Source organism: Anastrepha obliqua, chromosome 5 (genome assembly GCF_027943255.1).
Source record: "Anastrepha obliqua isolate idAnaObli1 chromosome 5, idAnaObli1_1.0, whole genome shotgun sequence".
NCBI classification, from domain to species: Eukaryota; Metazoa; Arthropoda; class Insecta; order Diptera; family Tephritidae; genus Anastrepha; species Anastrepha obliqua.
In genome coordinates, this window is record NC_072896.1 from 48,338,079 (window position 1) to 48,363,922 (window position 25,844).

The following is a 25,844-nucleotide window of genomic DNA, read 5'->3' on the forward strand; positions in this document are numbered from 1 at the left end:
CATATTTTAAAATTATAAAAAGCTTATTTTGTACAAGATAAATAATTGCTCGTTGTCTAACATTATGGAATTATTCTGTGAGTTTTTGATAAAATATGTTACCTGCTTCTGTCCTTTGTTGTGGTCAGACAATGGATAATTAGTTTTATATTTCCTTTTACGAGCTCTTCAATGGTCAACGAAAAAGTGCAGGTAAACGGAATTGCAAATATATAAAATGATTGCGTGGTTCAAAACAAAAACTTGAGTTCAATTTAATGAAAATAATATTTACAAAAATAAAAAATAATAAAATAAAATAAACGATTAATAATATAGCTTCAGATAGTATTTTGCTATCCAAAAGGCATAATTTAATCTACCTACTTTGCTGTCATCATTTGAAATTTGATAGAATTGCTGTGTGTGTGTGACGTCACACTTTCGCAATTTATTCGTGTGAAAGTTTTTTCTATTTCGTCAGGCAATCACAAGACTCGAGTGTATTTCTGTCATGAAATAGCTTCTGTTAATAAATCTGTCATTCGTGATGGACATAAAGCTTTAAAGCTCCCCTTCGCTAAGATGGCCATACTTCTTATAATTATCAAATGCTATCATTATCGTTGCTCCTCGTTTGTACAATATTAGAAGCATGTAGATCACGCCAGTCGCAATAGAATAAACATCATATATTTTAAATGCCAATTGATTTGTTATGTTTACTCAGATTTTTATTTATTGGCAAAATTATATGAGGGATATGGGAAGTCGAGCAATAAGGTTATCGGTAATCGTAAATTGTTAGAAACGCAATTTCGTGGACCTATTTTATCAACATTCCGCAGAATTTAATATACAAGTGTTCAAATTAAATCGATTACAGTTAGTACCATCTCTTATCTTTGTTTAATGTTGAGTTGTCTCATCGGCTTTAATTAAGGTTTTAATTCGGGGAATTCTGCGAAATATTTTAACTATTTTAATTGTGCTTTGAAAAGGATTAAAAGTGGAGTTGGAAAAAGAAGAACTCAAAGTTATGGAGGAGATGATGGAAACTATAGTACCGCAAGAAGATTTTGATGTGTGTAATAACAATGCAATTATTAGGAAATAAACATCTTTTTGTTTGCAGCGAAATGAACAAAGATATCTTCGAGAGCTAGAGTTGGATGGACGTGCAAGTATAGAAGCTAAATTCGGCTATGCATTCTGCCTTGTCAGGTGCGCTCACAAGCAGGACATCGCTAAGGTATATAAATTTTATTCTACGCATAAAAAATATTTTGGTCGAATGAATCATCGATTATATATTGTATAATTTAATATATGCACTTTTTGATGAAATATAATTATTCCACTAATTTTAGGGGATAGAATTATTGGAAGAACTCATGGAGCAACATCCAGAGGGGCGACGAGATTATCTCTATTACTTGTCGTTAGGGGAGGCACGAATGAAAAACTACGCTCTTGCCCTGCAATATTGTAAAGTTTTCTTGGAAATAGAGGAAAATCCACAAGTTCGGTCCTTAGAGGTATTTAGAAAAAGTTATTTTATAAAATATAAATATAATTATTACTCGAAATTATTCAAAAGCCTTCAATTGCGAACGTAAAGAGGCTTTGTATTTTGCGAAATATGACTTTGCTGGTTATTTTAGATATAACACATATTCATAATTAAAATGTGACGTATGAATGTGTTTTACGTGGCTTCAGTTTTCTCAGTATATAAGTATACTATAGTAATTAGTTATTAACATCATATTTACGCTATTACAGAAATGACTGCGTAAATCGCACATTTAATAATAATAGCATTCTGCTGCATAATTGTACTGGTGTTCAGGATGAGCATTTGGCAATTTGTAATGTATGTTTAATGTCCTATTACGGTTATGCAGTTTTTATGTTGTTTTAGCAGTTCTGCGAACTCTATTAGTACGTTGAAGTCACCGATCGTCATCGTCTAATTCATCTAACGGTAGGCCCAGGAAACTGCTGTTTTGAGTGGTTGGGTAGAGAGGGAGAACGTTGTTAGGTGAGTGGGTTTGAGAGAGCATGTGAATAGGTAGTTAGAATCGAGCGGCGTACCTTCTCATGCCCGACATATATTGAGTATGTCGGCGTCGAGTCTGGATAAATTGAAGTTAAACTGCAATATCCAGACCGTAATTGAGCCATATTGCTGGAGCTCTTGGTCTGCAGTGGATGGGGATTCGATTCCGATAACGGCATTCTGGGGTCGGTAGCACAATGAATTTTTTATATGAAGATGTGAAATAATCAGTGGCCGAGTAAGAATGTATTCTTTTCTAACATTTTTTAAATTTCTTTTATTTATTTATTTTTTTATTTAATCGATTATTTACTTTAAGTTTGCGTGTTTTTCTTCACTTGAAAATTCTTGTGGAGATGACGACAATGCTTTCGCCGATTTACAGCACCGCATAAAAGCCCAAACGAAATCATCATGGTAGATCATTTCATGATCATTTCATCATTTTTTTTAATATGATATCCGGTATATATGCCGAATCAACGAGTTACATGTTCCATTCGATTAGACCAATTTTTTAGTATTTTTTCCATTAAATCTGGCCGTGTGGCGTCAATGGCGGCTTGAATATTGCAATAAATGGCAATTCGGATCACCGTAACGACAGCTCCTTCCTCATTTCGAAAAAAACAAGGACCGATAATGATGAAAATCGCGAACATATTTCTTTTTTATTTATTTTATTTTTTTTAGAGCAAATTTTCACAATTCGGAACCATTTTTCTGGCGTAAAAGGATTCATGATAATTTGCCAAACCTTAGTGACCAGAAATGTCAACACAGTTTGCCATTCTCAACTGTGAAACCATATTTATCGATATCGATAGTTCGCATAAAGCAAAAAAAAAAATTAAAAACACCCGATATATATATATTATAATATATACTTAACTATTAAAACTTCCTGCTAAATATATTTATGCCTCCATTTATGCGTATATAAATAAAATTCCATTTTTTACAGGAGTACATTCAAAAGCGATACGATAAAGATTTGAAGAAAGGTATGGCAGTTGCAGGCGGAGCAGTACTTGTGTTGGGCGGTATTTTGGGTCTGGGCATTGCGCTTGCCAAAAAGTAATGCTTTGAAAATCAAGTATAAATTATATAGTTATTATTTTATAAAATACTTCATATTAAAGAGACTAATTTGTTAACTAAATTTAGAAAATATTTTGCATTATTTATACAAACAATTTTCATCTAAATTGAAATTGTATGTGTTTGTTTTATAATTTATTTGATTTATTAAAATATTTACATCATTTATATTTGTAGTAAAAACAGACGTGATAAATAAATAATAAACGAGCGAGGATTACCCACGACATCTTAAAATATATATGAAGCCAAATATTGTTGAAACTAACTAATCTGATTTAGAAAATATCGTAGAGCAGTACGCCCAAAGGAAGACTCTATGTACATATGAGTTTTTTTACAAAGATGTTTGCGTCAGCCACATCAGTTTTCAACGAAATCGATTGTCTTCGCACATCCACTTCGCACAGTTGTAAAACTTCCTTTAAGAGTACTTTATTAAATACTTATACATAAAAAAAGTATAGTTAAGCTTACATGCATTTTTATTAATTCTCACGATCGGTAGAAGACGGGGTAATTATTACAAATAAACCATCTTTTAGCCGAATTAAAAACGTAACTTCAGTAGAACTTAGGAAATGGAATTAACATAATTGACACACATTTTTTAGATCAATATTTTGTCTCAAATACATAAATTTGAAACATGGATTGGGGCTTTTAAGGGCCCAATTTTGTAAGTTCTACGAATTAAAATATTTTGTTTCTCTAATCTGTTTATATCGCTCAGTAACCGTACAAGGGACATGAATTGTCAAAAAAGACAAATGATATTTTAAGTATCTTTATATTATTTTAATTCTAAATGTGATTTTCGCTCTAATCATTTATCTTGTTGTGAAGTAAAGGTTTTTCTTAATATGAGTTGTTTCTTGTCCCTTCAGTAGTTATGTGTGACATGCACACAAATGTTATAATTAAAATCTTTTTGCAATAGTTCTAAGTTGTTTTTTTATTTCTTTAGTTTTAGCTTAATATGTATAAAATTGCACATATTTAATATAAAACGTAGATAATCTAATTCGTATAAATACAAACAAATATAAATGCATCCGTTTCCAAAACTTAAGCGTCATTAATAAATATCGTTGAAATTTACACCTACCGCGTTTTAATAATTTGCCAACTCTTTTATGGCAGAAAGGCAGCGATATTTGTCAGGCAAGTAAAATGGTTCAAAAACATGTGGGAATGGGGTGTCCCACCCAGTAACGCGCTTCACTGGCGCTTCCAAGTGCAAAAAGCAATTTTCTTGTATAGAGGCAGCTAACTCCGCTCCGAAACCTTGAGTAAGTGGCGCTTCGTGAGCAATGATAACTCGACCTGTCTTCTTAACAGACTGAAAAAAGGTATTTAATTTTATCTTATTTCGTCCAGCGCAGAGTTCTGGGTAGCTTTGTTTTTATAAATGTATTTACCTTATATATTGTGTCACGATCCCAAGGCAAAATAGATACTAAATCAATGACTTCGCAATTTAACTGAAGCTCTTTCTTTGCTATTTCTGCTACCTTATATCAGAAAAAAATACAGTTTCTTCACGGTATTTGAATTTTAATTATCTTCTACTTGCCTCTAGTAGTACATGCACCTGAGTTCCCCATCCAATCAAAGTGATATCTTTTCCTTTATGCAGAACTTCTGCTTTCCCCAATTCGGAGACGTAATCTCCTGTAGGCACTTCCTCAACAGCAGCCCTGTAAAGGGTTTTTGGTTCAAACACTATGCATGGATTAGGATCCCGTATGCAAGCTAGTAGCAATCCTTTAGCCTTGATCGGTCCTCGAGGAACTACCACTTTTAAACCAGGCGTATGTGCAAAGTAAGCTTCCGGACTTTGAGAATGATAAAGAGCACCATGACCTACAGCACCGCACGGTACACGGAACGTCAAAGAGCCACAATCAAACAAGCCACCACTGCGATAACGACATTTCGCAGCTTCGTTAACAATTTGATCAAATGCTGGAAAAATATAGTCGGCAAATTGTATTTCAGCTATAGCTGTGGAACCCACATTCGCAACACCAATTGCGAATCCAGCTATTCCTTGCTCACAAAGTGGAGTATTAAACACGCGATCTTTGCCGTACTTATCGCGCAAATTAACTGAACAACGAAACACCCCACCGAAACCTACATCTTCACCGAATAGTAGCGCTTTAGAATCTTGTGCAAGTACTAAGTCCATAGCATTATTGATTGCTTGAACCATATTCATTTTTTCACTGCCATTATCCGTGAATGTAGCTTCCTTGGGCGACTTGTCAGGATAATAGGTGAAATGGGAACGACTCAAGGCCGTCACAGTTCGTGACTTCAGTACGCTCAGTAATGGACAAAAATATTTATTCATTTTGGAGTATAAAACAACAATTAGCTCCTACACACTTGTTTCGGTGATAATGTTAATGTTATCTATCTGAGGTTATGTAATCTAGCGATCTTTCTTTTGCGATCATATGTTCGCAAGAGTTGCCAATAATTTCAGTGGACAGTTTTCATTATCACTAAAACCACGGAATCGAAAGCTTCAATGCATAATATTGATATTCCAGGGAATTATTCAGTTTTAAAAATATTCCCTCAAAGTAGTCCGGATGAAAAAAATTCTTTCGATCTTACTTGGAACTGGAAAAATCAGCGCCAAATAGTAGGAGGTAATGTATCGTTAGCGGCCGCCGTAGCCGAATGAGTTGGTGCGTGACTACCATTCGGATTTCAGAGAGAGAACGTTGGTTCGAATTCCGGTGAAAGACCAAAAATGCAGGAAAAGTTTTTTCTAATTTTCTAAACAACATCAAGACGCACACCACAAATAGGAGGAGGAGCTTCGGCCAAACACACAAAAAGGGTGTACGCGCCAATTATATATATATATAATGTATCGTTTTTCTTTACACACCGAATCTCAATGCAGAACAAGGTTGAGTGTATTGCAATTCTTTCATAGGCAGGAATAGAATAACACAATACGGTGGAGAGAATTCAGAAGGTGTGACCAACATCAGAATGTTAACCGGCTCTCAGAGATTTGAAGGAATCAGCTGATTTGTTGACGTAGCAGAGGATGTAACATCAGTTTGTTTACGACAAAACTGAGATTGTTTGGCGATATAAGAAAAAATCAATACAATAAAAGACAATAAATCGCCATTCGTGCTGGTGAGTCGTATTTAAGAGGTGTTCTAAACACAATCAAGAGAAGAACTATTAAGTTCTAAGTTGGGATTCTACACCAGCCTGGGGCAGTATTTTGTAAATACTGTGTAAGGTCGCTAGTGCCGGCGTAGTGCCAATGAAAATATTATATTAAAAATTTTAAATTGACTTTCTCAAGTTTTCGCGAAATCAACAAATTTGAGTGAATGTGCGAAGGGCACGAGATAACAAAAATTTAATTCCGTTTTGGGCTGAAGTGTCTTTGGGCAGATCAGGGTGGATAGCTGCTAGCGGATACTGAAACCACAAGTGAATACCACTGTGAAGTTACTAAACTAAATTGTGTTGCCACCTAATAATTAATTATACTTACAATACCCACCACCAACGGGTCGTGAAAATATAGAAGAAATGCTAAAATAACCTTGTATTCTATCAGCCTTGCACCGTGCGTTTACATTTTCTGATACCGTCTTGTTTCTATAATGACAGAATAAGAGATTTAAATTTAATAATAAGTACTTTAGTTCGATTTTAATAATTTACGTTGTAGGATTAGTATGCAACAAAACTTGAATGTGTAACCATGACATCATTATAATAAATTGATTGCTCCAGATTGTTTGGGCTTTCGACTTTTGACACAGTGATTGACACATTTAGTCAATCATTTGTATAAATTTAAATACTTGACCTCGCAGAGCGCGTATTTACAATTTGCAAGCTTTTACATATATTTTTGTTAGGATATTAATAACATATTTTATTTTGATATGGACGATAATTCTGAAAAAAGTTTACAAATAGACCGTACTTTAGAGGATGGTGCCTGGTTGGATTCATTTGACAAGCTACTAGAGCCAAGACCGTTTGTATTCGATATTTTGTGTGTTTTCAAGTCTGGGAACTTTTTATTTAATTAACTTATTTTCAGAATACTACGCGAATTAAATATTTTGAAACGGGAGGTGCATGCGTCATTCAACCGCGACTCAAGTGTGGAAAACAGTACCGGTGGTAAAGCAAATGAAACAGACATTTCGAGAACTTCGCGACATTCTCCAAGCGTATTGAATGAAGATAAAATTCGCAAATCCAGCTCAATTTCCACTCCTTTAGTACAGCACGGGTTGAAAGCTGATCCGTTCAAGTGTTCGTTATCGCCAATTGGCGCATGGCGACTTCTATATTTTGATAAAGGGAAAAATGGTGTTAATGATGGCAATACACATCAAGGTAGAGGGCATTTAAAAAGCACACCTCTAAAACCGAGAATTACCGTGGTTGGTTCGTATATACCAGCGTAAAATTCATATTCATATGTACATAGGTGAATATTCACATTTTTTGCAGATTATGATGAACCTGTAAATCAAACGATTGATGGGGAATGTTTAACTTCCACTTTATGTAGAGACCCTAAACGGACAGGGTGTGGCAAACGCACTACTAATTCGAGGCACGTTTGTTTTGAGCCAACAATTGACAAAACATTAAATAATTGTGTAGAGAAGGCAACAACGAAGGCGTCGTTAGAACTCGTAAATGGCCAACAAAAAGAAGTGATAGAACAACGCATTCCTAGTCTTACACTACAGCCAGGAAAATGGCGAAAATCGTTTAGTGTATGGCGACGTAAACAAGGTAGCATAAATTTTAACAGAATTTTATTAAATAAACTTTTTGGTTAAATATATTTTTGAATTTAGTTGACAAACGCCCAAGTTCGTTGAACAACCGAAAATCAGCAAATCGCAACAGCTCTGTAGAGTATATTGGGATTGTTGGCACTGTTGCAGGTAACAGAAAATCGATATATTTAAAGCCTGAACACGTTACGTTTGGATCCATTTCTATACCTGAAAGTGGTGATGTGTGGGAACGTCGAGTATTGGAGCGTTGTAATCAACAAACCCCCTTACCCTTTGAAGAGTTGTATTCAGCGGATAAAATGCCGTATTGCGTGAAAATTGGCGAGGGAGCTTATGGGGAGGTGTTTTTGAATGCAATGAGTAAACGAAAGATGTATCACGCAAGTAGTACAGTGATGAAAATTATACCTATTGAGGGCCAGATTGAAATTAATGGCGAGACACAAAAAACGTATGCGCAAATCTTGTCCGAAGTGGTGATCTCATTGGAATTGGCAAATTTACGAAGAGATGTAGATTTAAAAAATGTAACGCCTGGGTTCGTAGATGTTAAAAAAGTGGGTATAAGAACTAATATGCTATATTTTAAATGTTATAAATATTTATTTTTACAGGTTGCTTGTACCAAAGGACAGTACCCGCATCATTTAATAAAATTATGGGAATCTTTTGATGAAGAAAAAGGATCAGAAAACGATCATCCAGACATTTTTGATGCCACTCAAATTTATATAATTCTAGAACTGGAGTTTTGCGGTAGAGACTTGCAGAGTTTTCAGTTTCAAAACGCTGAACAAGCATACTATGCTCTCCTTCAGGTATGCACAAAAAAGAAAAGTCACCATTAGAGGCGTTTTTTTTTTTGAAGGAACAAATTTATTTGAAAATATTTGAAAAGTGGGGAGTAGTAGTTGTACGCGACATATCGTCTGTTAATTCGATGGGTGCGACGTTTTGGTAGTGCAAACCCAACTCAGGGGTTCTTTAAGTTTTCTTTGCAAAAGTATAAAATATCTTCCATACATTTTTACACAGTGCTGTTAATGTGACAATCCTTGGCGGTATATATGTATGTAAATCTTGTTAGTTCCGGTTACGTAGACCCGCATGTGTAGGGAACAACAGATTTTTGTTGTAACATTATAAAACATTTCCATTTAATGCATATTTAAATAATTGATCATTTTTACTTTATAAATATTATTATTTTTAGTAACTTTTGCCTTGCCACTTTCTCGTTGCAGGTTGTGTTAACGTTAGCTGTAGCCGAGCATGCATATCAATTTGAGCATCGAGATTTACATTGGGGAAATATTTTATTATTGAACACAAGTGCAAGGGAGTTGAATTTTACATTGGACAGTCACATCTATGTTGTACCTACAAAAGGAGTCAAAGTTACTCTAATCGACTACACCCTTTCACGTATGACTGTTGACAATTGTTGCCATTATAACGATATTTCTTGTGATGAAGACCTATTCACCGCCTCAGGTGACTATCAATTTGAAATATACCGTATGATGCGTGACATTCTAGAGTAAGTTTGGAATTATTTATTGCTACTAAAAAAAATATCTCATATACTGACATATAATTACAGTAATAACTGGCAAACCTTTGAGCCGCGCACTAACGTATTTTGGATTTCTTACATCATCGCAAAGTTGATTGACGGAGTTCAGTATAAAAATAAGCGTACTAAAACACATACAACATACTATGCCAAACTGAAGAATCTTATGGGAATCGTTTTGGATTTTAATAGCGCCATTGAATGTGCGAAATATTTAATGAACTAGGTCTAGTAAATTATATACATATACTTTTTTCTATTGTTATATTTGACTATTAAAATGTTTGTAATCCATTTTAATATCCACTGAGCTGCGTCCAAGCCATACACTCTATATATTTGATAATGATTGCAGGAGCAATTTCAGCCTTTGTAAGACCATTTTTTTTATTTCCTATGACGAATTTTGTTTCTTGATGGCATACTTTAAAGCTAGCTGGCAACAATAATAAGATATTTAAATACACATTTTTTTACCTTTTTAGTATTGCTACGAAACAGTATTATTTTTTTTTTCGATTTATCTGAAGTTAAATGAAAAGTATTTGTAAAGTTTTTTCAAGCAAAAACTCCATCATGACTACATTCACACACATATATAAGCAAATGATCAAGAAAGCTTAAACTATGACCGTTTAATAGAGTTAAACTATGCAATATAATAAACCTCATTTTGAATTTGAATGAATTACGATGTGCCAAAGTAACCTTTGTTTTAGAAACAATGAGTTTGTCTCTTTTAAATTCAAATTGGATTTTTCACAAGAATTAGTATGTGATGAGAAGTAAAACAAAATGAGAGAAATGGCAAAATGCTCGAGGCAATATTTTTGGGACATAAGCGACTTAGCGCTCAAACGACAATTTAGACAAAAAAATTAGAATGATTTTTCGGACAGTCGATACTGATTGCATTTCGCCCTTAATTTTTATTTTTATTACATTTATCATAAATCAATAAAACTTCTACTCAATACATATGTATAACCATATTAAATGAACTCGCTTTGTAGATTTACACAAAATTTCTTTTGTTAATGGCTCTGTTCAGTGGATGCTAATTTTATTTATGACATTTGAAGTTTTACATTTTATTATATAACTTTTGTATACATTTTGTGCATGCTATTTTTATTTTTTAGTTAGCAATAAGTGACGATTTAATTGCAATAATATATATCTTTACCCTAATGTATTTTAAATAATGCTGCAGTAAACTATTTGGTGTATGTTGAGGATTTATTACGGAAAGAGGGTAAAATAATTTCAATTACACCCTCAAAATTTGAATTTATCTGTGTATACACATATATACGAGGGCGGTTCAATGAATATCCGTGTTTGATTACAAAAGGCGTGTCTGAGGGAAGTTGGTGTTAGCATCTTGTGCTGCCATCTATTAAACGACGGCAAAACAAATTTCAGACTGATTGATATGTTAGTTTGGATTTGGCAGCTATTCGAGTAAGACGTGCTTCGTAATTTTCGCTAAGATGGAAAAAGAGCACTATCGTTCGGTAATTCCCTTTTTTTTCAGATGGGGAAAAATGCAAAGAGATAAAAGCAAAGTTGGATGCTGTCTATGGGAACGCTTCGTCCCAGTTAGATATTGGTCCAACGAATTTAAACATGGGCGAACATCCGTTTTTTTATGAGAAGCGACCAGTACGCCCGGCAGACGAGACATGAGTCTCGCTGATCGACAAACGAAAGTGCGCGAAGTAACAGAGGTCATAGGTGTGTCGACCGGAACGGCAATGAATATTTAACATGATAAGTTGGAGATGAAAAAAATTGTCAAAAATACTCCCAAGTAACAACAAGCGGATGCGGCTGTTGGAGCAATTTGAGCGGAATCCGAAGGAATTTTTGCATCGATTTGTCACTGTTGATGAAACCTGGATTCGTCATTACACTAAACTAAGACAATCAAAGCATTGGATTTATCCCGGTGAGTCTGTTCCAAACAACGCGAAGACAGTCCCATCGGCCGGAAAGGTCATGGCGCCAATTTTTTGGGATGCAAACCGTATTATGTATGTATGTATTTACTCGATCTGGCTCCTCCCGACTTTTTCTTGTTCCCTAACATGAAGAAATGGCTCGCGGGAAAAAAATTAGTTCAAACGAGGAAGTTATCGCCGAGACAGAGGCGTATTTTGGAGAGTTCAACAAATCTTATTTTTTGGAGGGCGTAAAAAAATGGCCGGAGCGTTGGGAGAACTGTATCTTTCTAAGGGGGGACTATGTTGAAAAAAAAAAAATTTTAAAGAATGGTGTCTTCATTTCTAACACGGGTACTTATTGAACTCACCTCGTATATGTATATATATATGGAACTTGTACCCAATTTGGGTGTTTTTGGCCGACCTCCTCCTACTATTTGTGGTGTACGTCTTGATGTTGTTCCATAAATGAAGGGACCTACAGTTTTAAGCCGATGATTTTCAATCGGAGGTTCTCCATTGCCTGCCGAGGGGCGACTGCTATTAGAAAAAACCTCATTTTGTTGATAGAAATTTAATATCTAATATACTTAGTCTTGCCATAAATTCCGTGACAAATTTTAGAATTCATACGGCGATACGAATTCGCAAAAAAAATTTCCGTTATTTTTGCTTTTGCTCGCATGCATTGTCTGCATTATACTCAGTTTCGCGGCAAACTTCGCTTTCTCACAATGGAGTGGGAGCTAAGGAAAATCGTATTGCAGTGATTGCATTACAAAAGTGTGGTAAAAGTGCAAATGAGATTTCCGAATTGCTGTAAAAACTTAATATTTCGAGAATGTTTGTTTCCCGCACAATCAATCGTTTTGCCCAAACGTCTGAAGTGAGAGAAAAGAAGTGGTCGTCCTCGCATGGTTCGAACCAGTGCAGCCATAAAAGCCGTTCGAGAAAGAATTCGTAGAAACCCCTTAGAAATATTAAAATCATGTTCAGGGAAATGAATGTATCAACCAGATCCATGTCAAGACTAATTAGGGATGATCTCCACAAGAAAGTCTTTCGGCGCTCAACTGGTAATCTTTTGACAAAGCGCTTGAAATAAATTTGACTCGACAGATGCAAGCAGCTTCGGTGGCACACGGTCAACGCCATGAAAATATTCTTTTCACAGATGAGGAAATGTTCACTGCTGAAGAAGTTTATAATAAGCAAAACGACAAAATCTTTGTTAAAATTTCTAAAGGCGCAAAAAATGTTGTTCCAAGGGTTCAGCGTGGCCACCATCCAGTCTCCGTAATGGTTTGGGGGGGAATGTCTTGTAAAGGCGTTAAATCTCTTCATTTCTGCGAAAAAGGTTTTAAGACCGGGGCAAAAGTGCACCAGGAAGATGTCTTAGAAGTCGTGGTAAAGCAGTTGAGCAGTACTCTCTTCAATGGAGAGCGTTGGACCTTCCAGCAAGATTCCGCTCCAGCTTATCAGACAAAAACCACCCAGTAGTGGCTAAAAAACAATATCATTGGCTGTCTGCGCACTTAACTTGCAACAGAACTTATGCCGGTTTCCAAAAAACTATGTAGGCAAATGTGATGGTAGCTTCAAAATTCGCTTTACAAATCATTACTACCTTTTTTGCTGCAGCTGTTCTGTTTTCAGCCTATTTTTTAAATCTGAGGTATTATTTCCAATCCTAAGTAAGCATATCGAGACACAGTCTGTATTTCTTCCTTACTATAATACCATTTCTCCTCTATGCTAAGTTTCTTCCTTTTCTGAACACCATGGCTTGTGACTTGTAGCCCAGCCCCCGCGGCTCAAAACGGACCCATTTTGTGGTCTAAGTGGCATCGTTGTCTCTGTGTGCGATGCGGCTGCCAAACCTAACCTAACTTATGCCCACCATAACTTTAGGAATGCAGTCCATAAATGAAATTCCTCTGTAGTTTTCAACTAGGGCAGGATTCTTCTTCTTTTTCTTAATTGGCGCGATAACCGCTTACGCGATTTTGGCCGAGTTTAACAAAGCGCGCCAGTCGTTTCTTTCTCGTGCTAACCGGCGCCAATTGGACACACCAAGCCAAGTCCTTCTCCCCCTGATCCTTCCAACGCAGAGGAGGCCTTCCTCTTCCTCTGCTACCACCAGCTGGTACCGCATCGAATACTTTCACAGCCGGAGCGTTTGTATCCATTCGGACGACATGACCCTGCCAACCTACGCAAAGAATGTTCAACATCGAAAAGCTGCAATCGCAACAGACAGCTAGAAGATTCGCCACTCGACTCTCACTCCTGCTCTCAGAGAGCACTGCCCTAGGGCAGGATTGCATCTACATATATTATTTGAGAAGGGTTTTAAATTTATATCACTTTTTTATTTAAAGTGAAAATTATTTCATTTGTAACAAAACAAGAGACGATAGTTAAATTTATGCGTACAGGGTCCAGCACTTGAAGTTTAAACAATTAAAAAGGCTATACATTTAGTTTGGAAAGTTACTTCTATTCAATTCAAAGTAAAAACTGTGTGAAAATAATACAAAATTAAGAATCCATTTACTTTTCCTCGATATAACCACCTTTTGCCTTGACTATGGTCTTGAGGCGGTCCAGAAACGAATCGCAAGCGGCCCGAATGCAGGTATTTTGGTACACTCGCTGACTTTTAAGCGCCTCGAGACTGGCCCAAAGAGAATAATCCATCGGATTCGTGTCTGGTGAATTTGAGAGCCATTGTGTGGACGTTGTGAAGTTCGGAACTCTGTTTTTTAGCCATTCTTGGTTCACTCGAGCTTTGTGAGACCGTGTGGAGTCCCATTGAAACGTCCATGGTCTGCCACCGAAATATTTGCCACGCCCGGTTTCAAAGCAACCTCTAGAATACTTTCCCGGTAATATTTCGCATTTACCTTGACGCCAAGCGGTTACAGCGGCCCAAACCATTACCTGTGGCGAGTGATGTCTCCTGGTGGCCAATCGATGACTCAAACTCTCTTATGAACGGTCGGTCAAATAAACCCTAACGTTTTGGGAGTTTACGAATTGCTCAATTTGAAAAATTGTCTTGTCAGAAATTGATCGCTTCGGCCAAGCGAAGCAAGTCTGACTTCTTGCTGCTTTGGTGTGAGACCATGCGCTTTTTGGATCTTGTAAGTCTAGTAAGGCTTGACTTTGAGATCATTTTTCAGTACGCGGCGGATGCTACGGTCAGATATTTTCAGTTCTTTCATCATTTGATTGGCGTTTCGTCGGTGATTTCGCTCAAGTCGCTTCTTCACTTTTTGAAACATTTCACGTGACGTTGCAGTCTTTTGATGACCACCTCCATGACGTTTCGCGATGCTACCAGTATAATTGTAACGAGTAATGGTGCAATAAACAAAAAAATGATTTACTTTAAAGGGCTCTAGCTGACAAACAATCGCTTGTGATTGTAATTTTCCAGCCAAATATAATGCAATCACACTATTACGTTTTAAATCCATTAATGATTCTCTTTTTTCACGTTTACTCTCGCCAAAATGCTTCCGCGCGCTTGTAAACAATACGCTGGACTGTCATTTAACCAACTAACAAACAGCTAATGGTACGTGCATCAGCTGCGCGAGCGGTCTGAAGTTGGTAACACTTCGAATGCCGGACCCTGTAATAATACTTTAGCCTCTTCATATCTGATAAAGTAACTTAAGGGGTTAGGGGTAGTCAGAGGACCGAAAAAATTATGATTTTTAATAATTTTTTTTCTGTTAGTCAATTGCTTTATTTTACAAAAATAAGAACATAACATTAGCATTAATACATCATGTTTCGACTTGACTTTAGAAAAATTTCAAAAAAAATCAGTAATTTTAAAAGTTATCGCTGTTTGTGCGGAGCGCGTTTCTCCAGAAGTCCCTTGCGTTGATCAACACAAGTTCTTGGAGATTCATTTAAAATCAATCGGACACGAGAAATTAGTTTTATTAATAGACAATCTTGTTCCTGATCGAAGCTTTTTTTTTAATTAAGAATATGGCGGCTTCAGGAATATTTTTCAGATTTTCGAGAAAAAAAACCGACAATTATTGTTTAAAAAAATCGAAATTTTTGAAGAAAAAATTCTTCGATCAGGCACGAGATTTTTATGTTTTTCCAAAGCAATATACATTTTATACGGTTTTTTAGTTACAGTTATCACCAGTTCCAAAAACATAGTTTTGAGAAAAACACATTTAAAGTGTTACCGAAGCGCCCGAGCCCCTTTGTTCATTGTTGAATAACTCGTAAAGTATTTGAGGGATTCACTTCAAATTTTCACACAATATTTTTGAGAAATTGTACTTTAAGAAAATGCTATAAACTCCAATTTTTTGAAAATTCTGACTAGCCCCAACCTCTTAAGGTATGTCGAAAAAAAAATTGATGCAAAGAAATGAAAAAGTAAACAAATCTATTTTTTGGTTGAAAGAAATGCATACCATATATTTTTTAATTTCGCACAATCAATGTGGAAAGTAGTAGGGTCTAATACATATTCATTTATGTAAATAAAAAAAATCAGTGAGTCAGTACAACCTTTAGTGCTGTTTTAAATTTACAAATGCACTTTTTTATGATTTTGCTGTACTTCAATTTTACTGCATACAAACGTACACACACACACACATATATTTGCATACACTGCTTGCAAGTTCATTTCAGCTGGTTGTCAAATTCCGTAAATAAATAAAAGCTCTCCACATTATCGCAAATTTAGCTACTCTCGTAAGAGAACTTTGCATATCCTGAGCTTTACAATGTGTCGCTATTTCGTAGTCGCCGAAAAGGATTACTAGTATCTTCGGCTTTTTGCTTTGACACATATTCATACCAAGGCAAGCAGTTTGTTCTTTTGTTGTAAATATTAAGAGGAAAACGCAGATGAAATTGCATTTATTAAAATGTGCTAAACGTTTTAAACACTTAAAGCATACAACTGATATCATTTTCGTAGTTAATTCAAGCAGTTCTATTATTAGTTTTATCTAAGTATGAAAAATATCAAAAATGCTCCTAATATAAAATAATTTTCCTCATATGTGAAACAATGAAGCAGAAGTAAACTTAAAATTCCTAACATCAAACGTTGTACAAAATCGATATCTCGCCAAATCTCGGAGGTGCGTTGGCCACGTTTAAGCGATGCGAAGCGGGGAGTGGCAGAGTACTGCGTTTAAATTGTGCATTTTTAACAATAACTGTGACAGTATTACAATATAAGTTATGAAAAATTGGATGTGACACACAGCGCCAAGCTCCAGTTGAATGTGTGAAAAAATTGAAACAAAACCACAGTAGTGAAATAAAAAGTCCTTTTAAAAGCAAAACAAGATTTATAAAATACGAAGCTCTTGTGTTTCAACTAAATTTTTCAAATTTAAAGAAAATTAGAAACAACTTAGAAGTAAAGGTAAGGAAAATATGTCATATACGCAAATATTGATATTGTAAATATGTCAGCGTAAGCATCCCAAGAATGAGTATAAAGGCACACGCATGAATTTTAGTCACATACACACACAAACCTACACATATTCATACATATTTATATATACATACATATACAAGGCATGGACCTGGTAAAGTAATACATATGTAAAAATATTGTCTACTAACTATACAGTCGCACTTTCAATGAATGGTAAACAGTATAAGCCTAATTTTTAGGTATGAAGGGTTAGCAGGTTGAGGGTAAATGATTCATAGCGTTATTGTCACAACCAAGCAACTTCATTTTCGCTTTTAAAATGTATGTAAACTATTTGGAGCCTTGTTAGTGACATGGAAACCATGACTACTTCTCCCCACTTCTCTAACGCAAAGAAGCAACTGGTAAATCAGACATGGGCGTAGTGCATTAGTTTTGAGTGCACTGATGTATTAACTGCCACTAATTCTCGTGCTAGTGGAGTTGGTTTCTATTAAGTTCTAGTAATTGTTTAGTGAATCGATGCAGTCGCCAGCCAAATAAAAAGGAAAATAATACAAAATTAAGAATCAATTTACTTTTTCTCGATATAACCACCTTTTGCCTTGACTATGGCCTTGAGACCGTCCAGAAACGAATTGCAAGCGGCCCGAATGTGACTTGCAGGTATTTTGACCCACTCGCGGACAATGACTTTTTTCAGCGCCTCGAAGCTGGTGAATCTGTTAGTTCGGACCTTGCTCTCTAAAATGGCCCGAAGAGAATAATCCATCGGATTCGCGTCTGGTGAATTTGGGTGCCATTGTGTGGATGTTATGAAGTTCGGTACGTTGTGTTTTAGCCATTATTGGTTTACTCGAGCTATGTCAGATGGTACCGAGTGCTGTTGAAACGTCCATGGTCTGACACCGTAATGTTTGTCCGCGCACGGCTTCAAAGCAACCTCCAGAATACTTTCTCGGCAATATTTCTCATTTACCTTGACGCCAGGCGGTTACAGCGGCCCAAACCATTACCTGTGACGGGTGCTGCCTCCTGGAGCCAATCGATGACTCAAATTCTGGTATGAACGGTCGATCAAATAAACCCTAACGTTTTGGGAGTTTACGAATTGCTCAATTTGGAAAAAATTGTCTCGTCAGAAAACACAATGTTCGGCAATTGACCGCTTTCGGCTAAACGAAGCAACTCCTTCGCTCTCTCAAGTTTGACTTGTTGCTGCTTTGGTGTGAGATCATGCGCCTTTTGGATCTTGACTTTGAGATCATTTTTCAATATGCGGCAGATGCTACGGTTAGATATTTTCAGTTCTTTTGCCATTTGATTGGCACTTCGTCGGTGATTTCGCTCAATTCGCTTCTTCACTTTTTGAACCATTTCGCGTGACGTTGCAGCCTTTTGATGACCACCTCCATGACGTTTCGCGATGTTACCAGAATCAAGAAAGAAGAAACTTTATGGTGACAAAGAAGCCCATAATTTTTGGGTATAATTTTTGTGCAAGTGGTTTAAAATTGTTTTATGGTCCGTATTGAGCTCATGGGTGATGTTGTGACTATTAACATGCCGGTCACCTTCGATTATTTCTGTGATTTGATCAACATTTTCGACATTGCCGAAATTTTCTTGAACATCAAAAATGCCTGAACGGAATCGACGAAACCAAAATCGCACGTAATTAGCTGTTGCAGTATCGGCATCCATTCACAATTTCAGCGGCCTCCCTTGCATTTTCGCTTTTATCAAAGAAAAACTGTAAAATGTACCGAATTTCCTCTTTTGTTGACTGCCCTTGTTCACGCCCTGTAACTCACAACTGAATGGAACAAACAAAAAAGAGGAAAAGAAATTTTTATTTTGGGTGAAATGCCACCTAAACTGTAAATTGTTAGATCGATACTTTTTGAGATATTGCTCACTACAGCTATTGGTTTTTTTCTATTGGTTTATATCCTGTACTTAATTTTTACACAGGATTTGTGTTCCAAGCGGTACTTTTGCCTTCTAATCAGTGCTACTAGCAAATTTCTTAGAAACCTTTTCTATGCTCCAAACCGTCAAAAATAAATCTCTAAATGTATCTGGAGCTGGCAATTGAAAGTGAACGAAAATAAATCTTCACATGTAACTCTTACCACAAGCAGAACCACTTGCCCACAAATCAATTTAATCCTTACCTCAATCCCGCAATCTGATACTGGCTCATACCAAGGCATTCATTTGGATAAACGGCTTGGCTGTTAAACTGTAAATCTTCCCATCTCAATGGACAACAAGCTTATCCTATACAAATCTGACAGTTTCTGGCTTTATGCTGCGATTCAAGAGGTTGCCTGAGTCTTTCTGGGCTCAGAAGTGAAGAAAACTACGGAACCCAAGCTGGCGCTACACTGTGGGGCTAAACCAAGTAAAGTACTTATTAGGAGGTTGCAATCAAAAGAGGTTCAAAGACAAACTGATAATGCCCACAGATCTTCTTTGCAGACTGCGAAGTGATTTGCATAGGATCGGGATATGGTCAAACGGCTCCTGTCCATTCCGCGCCCAATTACCAGAAACACCACCACACTTGCTTCTCGAATGCGATGACATATCGAGAAGAGGAAGTAAGCATTTCGGCTGGAAGACCAGCTTAGTGCCATCGTAGTTTTATTGAAAAAACAGGGTCTGGCTGAGGTATTCTGAATAGTAGGATGACTGGGATCATAAGACTGTCCCCTATTCAAACCATTCTATGAAATTTATGCACAAAGCTGTGTAAAGCGCCCAAGGCAGGTGTTACAATTAAAATGTACTGTTTGGACCATGGCTGAAAAATAAAACTTGAATTAATAAGGCAGCTTTCGTTGTTCATTTCTGAAATTCGGGTTTTTTCTTTCGGCGTTTCGGCATTACGATTCATGCGGTGCTGCTTTGGAACTATTTACATACATATGTATCGAATGTTTTTTAAGAACTTGAGACCTTAAAATGATAAATAAGACAAAATAGTAATTTTGGTTGGAATTATTTTTTTTTATTATAATCCCGTTGATAATTGAATGCCATTTATTTTTTGAATTTGATATCCGCCGCGGCTACGAGTCGATCAGTACAATTATTGACTGCTTTTTCCAATAATGACATCAATGGTGGCTTGAATATTGCAATAAATCAACTGTATGGCAATTTGCGCTGTCTTAGAAACAAAAATTCCGTCAGCATGGCTTGATAGCGCTTGCCATTCACCGTAACGGCAGAGGTGCTTGGCCGAGCTTCTCCTCCTAATTGTGGTGTGCGTCTTGATGTTGTTCCACAAATGGAGGGACCTACAGTTTTAAGTCGACTTTGAACGGCAGATATTTTTTATGAGGAACCTTTTAATGACAGAAATACATTCGAAGGTTTGACATTACCTCCCGATGGACGACAATACTTTTCTATCATTTTGTGTTTCGTGCTCCAGGTTACTTCCCCTTTATAATTCTACCATGGTTTGGGAATTACAACTTATCACTTTTGAGTTGTATAAACGAAACGCGATTCTGTGGGACACTCAATATTAACGGACAGTCAAGACTTCAAATAAGAGTGGGCTGTCGAGTCAAAACAACCTATGACACATAAGAAAATATAATATTTATTTTGAGATGCTTGTAGTTTGCTTCTTTCTTAACTATCAAAGCGCACAGAACATAAATTGTCAACCAATAGACATTTCACTTGTCGGTGCTCCCGACGATATGAACATACACGCTAACGAGAGCTTTGATGAATTACTTTTTTATTGATTCCAACGTGGTGACATTGCGCTGACTATTTGGAGTAAAAAAGATAGAACTATAGTTTCCGAAGACAAATGTTACACAAATGGCTGAATTAAGATGAACATTCGCAAAATTGCGAGACTAGTTTGAGTCAGTGTGACAAGTGAAAACACGAGATGTTCTAAACAGGTCAAAAAGTAATAGTTTCATTGACCCTTTGAGCAACATGCGGTTAAAATAGGGCCCCTGTCACTCTACATATTTCGTAGCTGCGAACTCGAGAGTAATAAGGAAATTGTCCTTCACTATCTACACTTCATAAGGGTGCAGCGTTGGCACACCACAGATACAAAATTTAAAATTTTTCTGACATCCCCTGGTGCTCCTTGTCTAACATAAAAAGATTCATTTAAAAGTTTTAAAGGTTTGAAGATAACAGTAAATCGTGACAAGAGACGATTTCAGAGATTCTAGCGGAAATCGTATCAAAATGGATATGCATGCTCTAATTAAGTCCTGGGCTAGACATGCAGATGCGGCTACTGCCAATCAGTCATATGAGAAATAATCATAGTAATCATTTCTGCACATTAAGTGTCTTTTTCTAAGATTTTCCTTGCATTTTCTTTATATTAAATACAGCTTATCAAAGGTGTTTGTTTCATTAATTTTTATAGCAAAATGCATTCGGTGGGCATCCATTCGGCGATGGCGATAAAACGCCAACGAAAGCGACGTGATGAACAGAAACGTGCGCGGGAAAGACGCTACAGTACGCAAAGTTCCGAGAGTGGAGAAACATTCCATTCGCCAAGTGGTTCCTTTCGACGTAAGTTTCACCATGCGCATAGCGTTGCTAAGCCTGGACCAAACATGCTTGATAGTCAGGTAAAAATCCATCATAATATTTGCCGATAAGTAAGCGCATATGTAATCTTTGAGTTATTCCTGGAGGAGGATATATGAATGTACTACACACATACATATTTATGTACGTATATGCTTACAGGTTGTCACAAGCATCGGAATGCTTCACATTGGCATCGTATTTATAGTTTTTGGAATATTTTTATGTGGTGCTGGTATTATACCCGATGAAACAATGTCATGGAATGTGTTCAGTAAGTAAAAAATCAAATGTACTGTATATGTATGTATAAAAATATGTTAGTTATAGGGTGAGATAACAGGGAAAGATATCAAATTCATTCATGGTATTATTTTGAAGCTATAATTGGTGTTTACTCCTGTTTGGGGTGTGCGTCTTGGTGTTTCACAAATGGTTTTTTAGGAGACGCTTTTTCAAGGCAGAAACACACTAAGAGGTGTATTGTATTGCCTGCCGGGGGGCGACCGCTATTAGAAAAAACTGTTTCTATAATTTTGGTGTTTAATGCCTAAGGCCTTTGGACCTGGGAGCTTCCGAATACTAACCAAGCACCAAACATTCGGCTACGGCGGCCGCCACTGCTTGCTGTATTGTGCGTCATTCATATGATCGCCTCGGTTCGCACGGAAACACTGCCACCCGCGCTCAAGCAAAGGTTAGCTTGTTAGTTAAGATTAAGGGCTTAAAATAGTTGTAGAGAAAATAATTGAGAGGTGTAAAGCCGCTTGAAAATTTGATAAACGCTCGCATGAGATCCCCAGTCGTCAGGTTTCTATTTCACAACTTTGAGTGTTCCGTCGCTTGTATGACATTTAGTGCCACCTTACTCGATGCAATTCTTCTTCTTCTTTCTTATTCGTAATGCAATGCTAATGGTACGCCTTAAAGGAAAACTCAGCAGCAAATTGACCACAAACAAAGACGTTCGACAGGGATGCCTCTTATCGCCGTTGCCTTTTGTTTATAACAGTTCTTGAAGGCGTCTTAAAACTTAAAAATACAGAAGTTCCAAATGGACTGCAATGGAGGGTAAGGCAGAAACTTATTGAGCTGACGAGATCTGTTTTATGACTTACACATCAGGACGCGCAGTCGATCGTAAAGTAAACTTCACAAAAACTAAGCTTATGAGAATACAAATACATCTCCTCTTGAACTCACTAACAACGAAAATGAAGATGGGGATGAGTTCTGCTACCTCGGTAGTCAAATCACAAAAGATGGCTTGCTTGTATTTGTAAAGCACGAACTACGTTTCATAAGCTTAGCAGTCTGTGGACCTGGATTTTGTGTGATCACATAAGTGTCGACGTCTTCAAACGTTTGTGAACAAATGCCTCAGAATTATATGCGTATCTTTTGGCCGAGGACAATCTCCAATATGGACCTTTTCCTGCTTACTAAAAGCAATCCAATTAATTCCAAAATAAAAAGATGAAAATGGAATTGGTCTAGACATGCTCTGCGTAGAGAACACGATAGTGTTGTCAAAATGGCTTTTCAATGGAATTCGCAAGGAAGTCGACGCGGAGGTCGCCCACGTCAACTTTGGATGCACACAATTTCTCACGAGAGTTCTTACACCGCCACCTGGAACCAAATCAGATACATAGCGGCTGACTGCAATCATTGGAGAACATTTGTCTCCGCCCGATGTTCCACCTAGGAGCCATATAATATGCATTATGATGTTTTTCTCAAATAGCTTTTTTTTTTATTTTTAATTGAGAATGTTATCTACATCTATAGTTTATCTAGGAGTAAAAAAATATTCGAACCACAGCTCGTGGTTTTCAAGCTCTGGCCAAAGAAAGTCAGTTACGATCGCTTTATACTGAGGACCATTGATGCTTTCTTCTCGAAAGAAATAAGCTCTAATGTTGCGATCTTGTCAAAAGCCGCTGTAAACAGTTAATCTTTGAGGTTGCATTAATGTTTTTTGAACATCTACGGATTGTCTTTTTTTTCTTTGTTCACTCCTCTCGGTAGCATAAGGCCTCGACAAGACTCTTCCATCGTACATGGGTCTGTGCTGTTGTTTTTGTACTGTCCCATGAGATGTCGGCATCTGCTACTTCGCGCGGCATCGACATTCTCCAACTGTTTTTTGGTCGACCGCCCTTGCTTTGTTTAGCCGGCAGTTGACATTTTCATCTGCCCCACCATTTGCCGTGATGATGCAGCCGAGGTAGTAGAAGCTTTCAACGATTTTCACTGAGCATCCGTCAAGCAATATCTGCCTTGCGTTATTGTGGTTAACTTTTATAGCCTTGGTCTTGGCGATGCTGACCTCGAGTCCGACAGTGCGTGCCAGCGGGACTAGTTTCTCCGCCTTCGCTTGCATGTCAGAGAGTTTGTGAGAGAGGAGGTAGATGTCACCGGTGATGTCTGGTGAAACGGATTGTATAAGGAATATAAATGACTTTTTGTTATATGCTTAATTTTTCCTAACTCGGGAGCTCGATTTCTTGTGTATCGAAATACACGGGAAAGCGCGAGCAGGAATCCAATGGCATTCTCGGTTAATAGTCTAGTTTACCAAATTTTATCTATGCACATGCACGATTATATGTATCTATATGTATAAATTTGTATTATATGTTATGATTTCTTTTCATTTAGGCTCAAGTTCGGCATGGTGGAACGAGGTTACTTGCACTGGACTTTTTTCGCTCGGCTTGGGACTTTTTTTGCTTGTACTGAACTGCCTAATCAGCCGCAAAGAGGAAGAAGATCTCGAAGACTACGTTCAAAGGCAATTAACTAGATCAAGATCTGGTCATCGTCTGGAACGTGACGTTGAAACAGGCGTGTTAACTACGCGCCATGCACGCAAAGCAGTGGCTTTACAAAAGAATATGCGCAACGGAACTGCCACTGATGTTGCACTAGTCAATAGCACGTCGGCGGAAGAAGTAGCAAATGGTCCGTTGACAGGGCGTAACTGTTAGTCTTTTAGTAATGAAAAGTAAACACTCTAACGACATATTTTGTTTTTTTTTTTTTTTGCTCTGTATTCTATTTTCTGCTAACAGGTTTAGCCAATTCCGGTGATATAGTGCTAGAGAAAATCGTAGAGGAGGATAATACGTATATTAACGATCGAAGCGCTGGCATTTCGCCCATAGAGATCGAGAATGATACAAAACAATTGCTGAGGAGAGAGTCTTTAAATGAAACAATCAATATAACACGAATATAAAATTTAATGATGTACACTTTGATATTTAACAAATTAATATTTTACTATTTATTATAAAGACTTTTATTTAAATTTAAGCCTTTAAACTATAAGTAAAATTTGAAATATAAGATAGTTCAAGAAAATCCCATGTGACCATATTTTTTAACAAATGTCTTTTATAAGAATTTTCGTATTTGCATATATGTATACCTAATTAATAACATTTGTAAATCGAGAAATCGTGCATATACGTACATTATTTCCTAAATATGATGAATTATAAAAGAAAAAGAAAAACAAAAAATAGAAGATTCAATGTCGTCAAGTGAAAAACCAAAAGAGAAATAATAAAACAGATTATATAGTGCATACATACATACATATAAACAATAAATAGTACATACAATTTTTCGCACAACCTTAAAGAATTATCATACTAAGGCACTTGAACCGCATATGTCATTAACCACAGTTTAAAATACGATTCCTAAAATAGCACTTCAAAGTAAAACTCAAATAGATATGTATGTATATGTGAATGTATAAAATACTCGTACTGTATTTATACGAACCCTAAGCCGAAAATATTTCCAACTATGAAAATGCAAAATAATTGCATACCGCAAATTTAAATACAATATTGCATTATCTTTGAAATTAAATCTAATATAGAAGGGAAACGAAAGTAAAAATAAGAATAAACGTAAAAAATATTAATTATATGCACAATTCGATGAAAAGACTTTTAAATAAAGCTGCATATATACATGTATATATATGTATGTATAATACGAAATGTATCTTAACATAGTCTAATCTAAACTATACTTAAAACATATATATTATATATATTTTATAACGCTCTAGGCAAACTTGAAATATGTACATATGTATGTAGTTATACCTACTAAATCTTTATACTCTAATCCTTGCGGTATTTATTAATAGTAGCCTCAGTGCTTTAGCTTCGATGGCCAATGAAGGGATGTACGTTTTTTAAATAACTAATACACAGGTTTACAAATAATTAATGTTATTTTTTACTCAAGAACCAGATTATCTAGTCATAATCGTCATATTTTACCTATTTCAATATCTTTT

General features: G+C 36.5%; 4 protein-coding genes across 5 annotated transcripts; 3 read left to right on the forward strand and 1 right to left on the reverse strand.

The window, feature by feature from the left end:
* The first annotated feature begins 863 nt into the window (after positions 1-863).
* Positions 864-3,618, forward strand: LOC129247743 (mitochondrial fission 1 protein). Its single transcript, XM_054887021.1, has 5 exons — positions 864-1,063; positions 1,115-1,231; positions 1,350-1,517; positions 3,006-3,118; positions 3,320-3,618. The coding sequence occupies exons 1-5, from the start codon at positions 1,019-1,021 to the stop codon at positions 3,339-3,341; spliced, it is 465 nt and encodes a 154-aa protein (XP_054742996.1). The 5' UTR covers positions 864-1,018; the 3' UTR covers positions 3,342-3,618.
* Positions 3,619-3,720: 102 nt separating this feature from the next.
* On the reverse strand, positions 3,721-5,566 carry LOC129247742 (2-oxoisovalerate dehydrogenase subunit beta, mitochondrial). Its single transcript, XM_054887020.1, has 3 exons — positions 4,719-5,566; positions 4,564-4,656; positions 3,721-4,484 (listed from the first exon to the last, which is right to left on the reverse strand). The coding sequence occupies exons 1-3, from the start codon at positions 5,499-5,501 to the stop codon at positions 4,257-4,259; spliced, it is 1,104 nt and encodes a 367-aa protein (XP_054742995.1). The 5' UTR covers positions 5,502-5,566; the 3' UTR covers positions 3,721-4,256.
* A 1,409-nt stretch (positions 5,567-6,975) lies between these two features.
* Positions 6,976-10,686, forward strand: LOC129248513 (serine/threonine-protein kinase haspin homolog). The gene is made up of 7 exons (XM_054888086.1): positions 6,976-7,175; positions 7,242-7,594; positions 7,661-7,951; positions 8,017-8,516; positions 8,574-8,777; positions 9,204-9,499; positions 9,563-10,686. Exons 1-7 carry the CDS (start codon positions 7,081-7,083, stop codon positions 9,759-9,761), a joined length of 1,938 nt encoding a protein of 645 aa, XP_054744061.1. The 5' UTR covers positions 6,976-7,080; the 3' UTR covers positions 9,762-10,686.
* Positions 10,687-16,338: 5,652 nt separating this feature from the next.
* On the forward strand, positions 16,339-24,770 carry LOC129248376 (uncharacterized). Of its 2 annotated transcripts, none has more exons than XM_054887900.1 (5): positions 16,339-16,906; positions 21,348-21,558; positions 21,680-21,791; positions 24,182-24,505; positions 24,595-24,770. In XM_054887900.1, exons 2-5 carry the CDS (start codon positions 21,352-21,354, stop codon positions 24,759-24,761), a joined length of 810 nt encoding a protein of 269 aa, XP_054743875.1. In that variant the 5' UTR covers positions 16,339-16,906; positions 21,348-21,351; the 3' UTR covers positions 24,762-24,770. The 2 variants fall into 2 exon arrangements, with proteins under 2 accessions (XP_054743875.1, XP_054743877.1); XM_054887902.1 differs by having other exon boundaries at positions 24,182-24,484.
* The last annotated feature ends 1,074 nt before the right edge of the window (positions 24,771-25,844 follow it).

What these genes read in the sequence shown, in the direction of transcription:
- LOC129247742 (XM_054887020.1), bottom strand. Translation starts at nt 5,501, where the DNA reads ATGAATAAATATTTTTGTCCATTACTGAGCGTACTGAAGTCACGAACT. An exon ending in AGGTGCATGTACTACTAGAG is followed by an intron (nt 4,657 to 4,718) that starts GCAAGTAGAAGA and finishes TTCTGATATAAG; the next exon opens with GTAGCAGAAATAGCAAAGAA. An exon ending in ATCGTGACACAATATATAAG is followed by an intron (nt 4,485 to 4,563) that starts GTAAATACATTT and finishes ACCTTTTTTCAG; the next exon opens with TCTGTTAAGAAGACAGGTCG.
- LOC129247743 (XM_054887021.1), top strand. Translation starts at nt 1,019, where the DNA reads ATGGAGGAGATGATGGAAACTATAGTACCGCAAGAAGATTTTGAT. An exon ending in TACCGCAAGAAGATTTTGAT is followed by an intron (nt 1,064 to 1,114) that starts GTGTGTAATAAC and finishes TTTTGTTTGCAG; the next exon opens with CGAAATGAACAAAGATATCT. An exon ending in GGCATTGCGCTTGCCAAAAA is followed by an intron (nt 3,119 to 3,319) that starts GTAATGCTTTGA and finishes TTATATTTGTAG; the next exon opens with TAAAAACAGACGTGATAAAT.
- LOC129248376 (XM_054887900.1), top strand. Translation starts at nt 21,352, where the DNA reads ATGCATTCGGTGGGCATCCATTCGGCGATGGCGATAAAACGCCAACGA. An exon ending in AATGTCATGGAATGTGTTCA is followed by an intron (nt 21,792 to 24,181) that starts GTAAGTAAAAAA and finishes CTTTTCATTTAG; the next exon opens with GCTCAAGTTCGGCATGGTGG. An exon ending in TCCGTTGACAGGGCGTAACT is followed by an intron (nt 24,506 to 24,594) that starts GTTAGTCTTTTA and finishes TTCTGCTAACAG; the next exon opens with GTTTAGCCAATTCCGGTGAT.
- LOC129248513 (XM_054888086.1), top strand. Translation starts at nt 7,081, where the DNA reads ATGGACGATAATTCTGAAAAAAGTTTACAAATAGACCGTACTTTAGAG. An exon ending in TGTATGGCGACGTAAACAAG is followed by an intron (nt 7,952 to 8,016) that starts GTAGCATAAATT and finishes TTTTGAATTTAG; the next exon opens with TTGACAAACGCCCAAGTTCG. An exon ending in GGTTCGTAGATGTTAAAAAA is followed by an intron (nt 8,517 to 8,573) that starts GTGGGTATAAGA and finishes TTATTTTTACAG; the next exon opens with GTTGCTTGTACCAAAGGACA.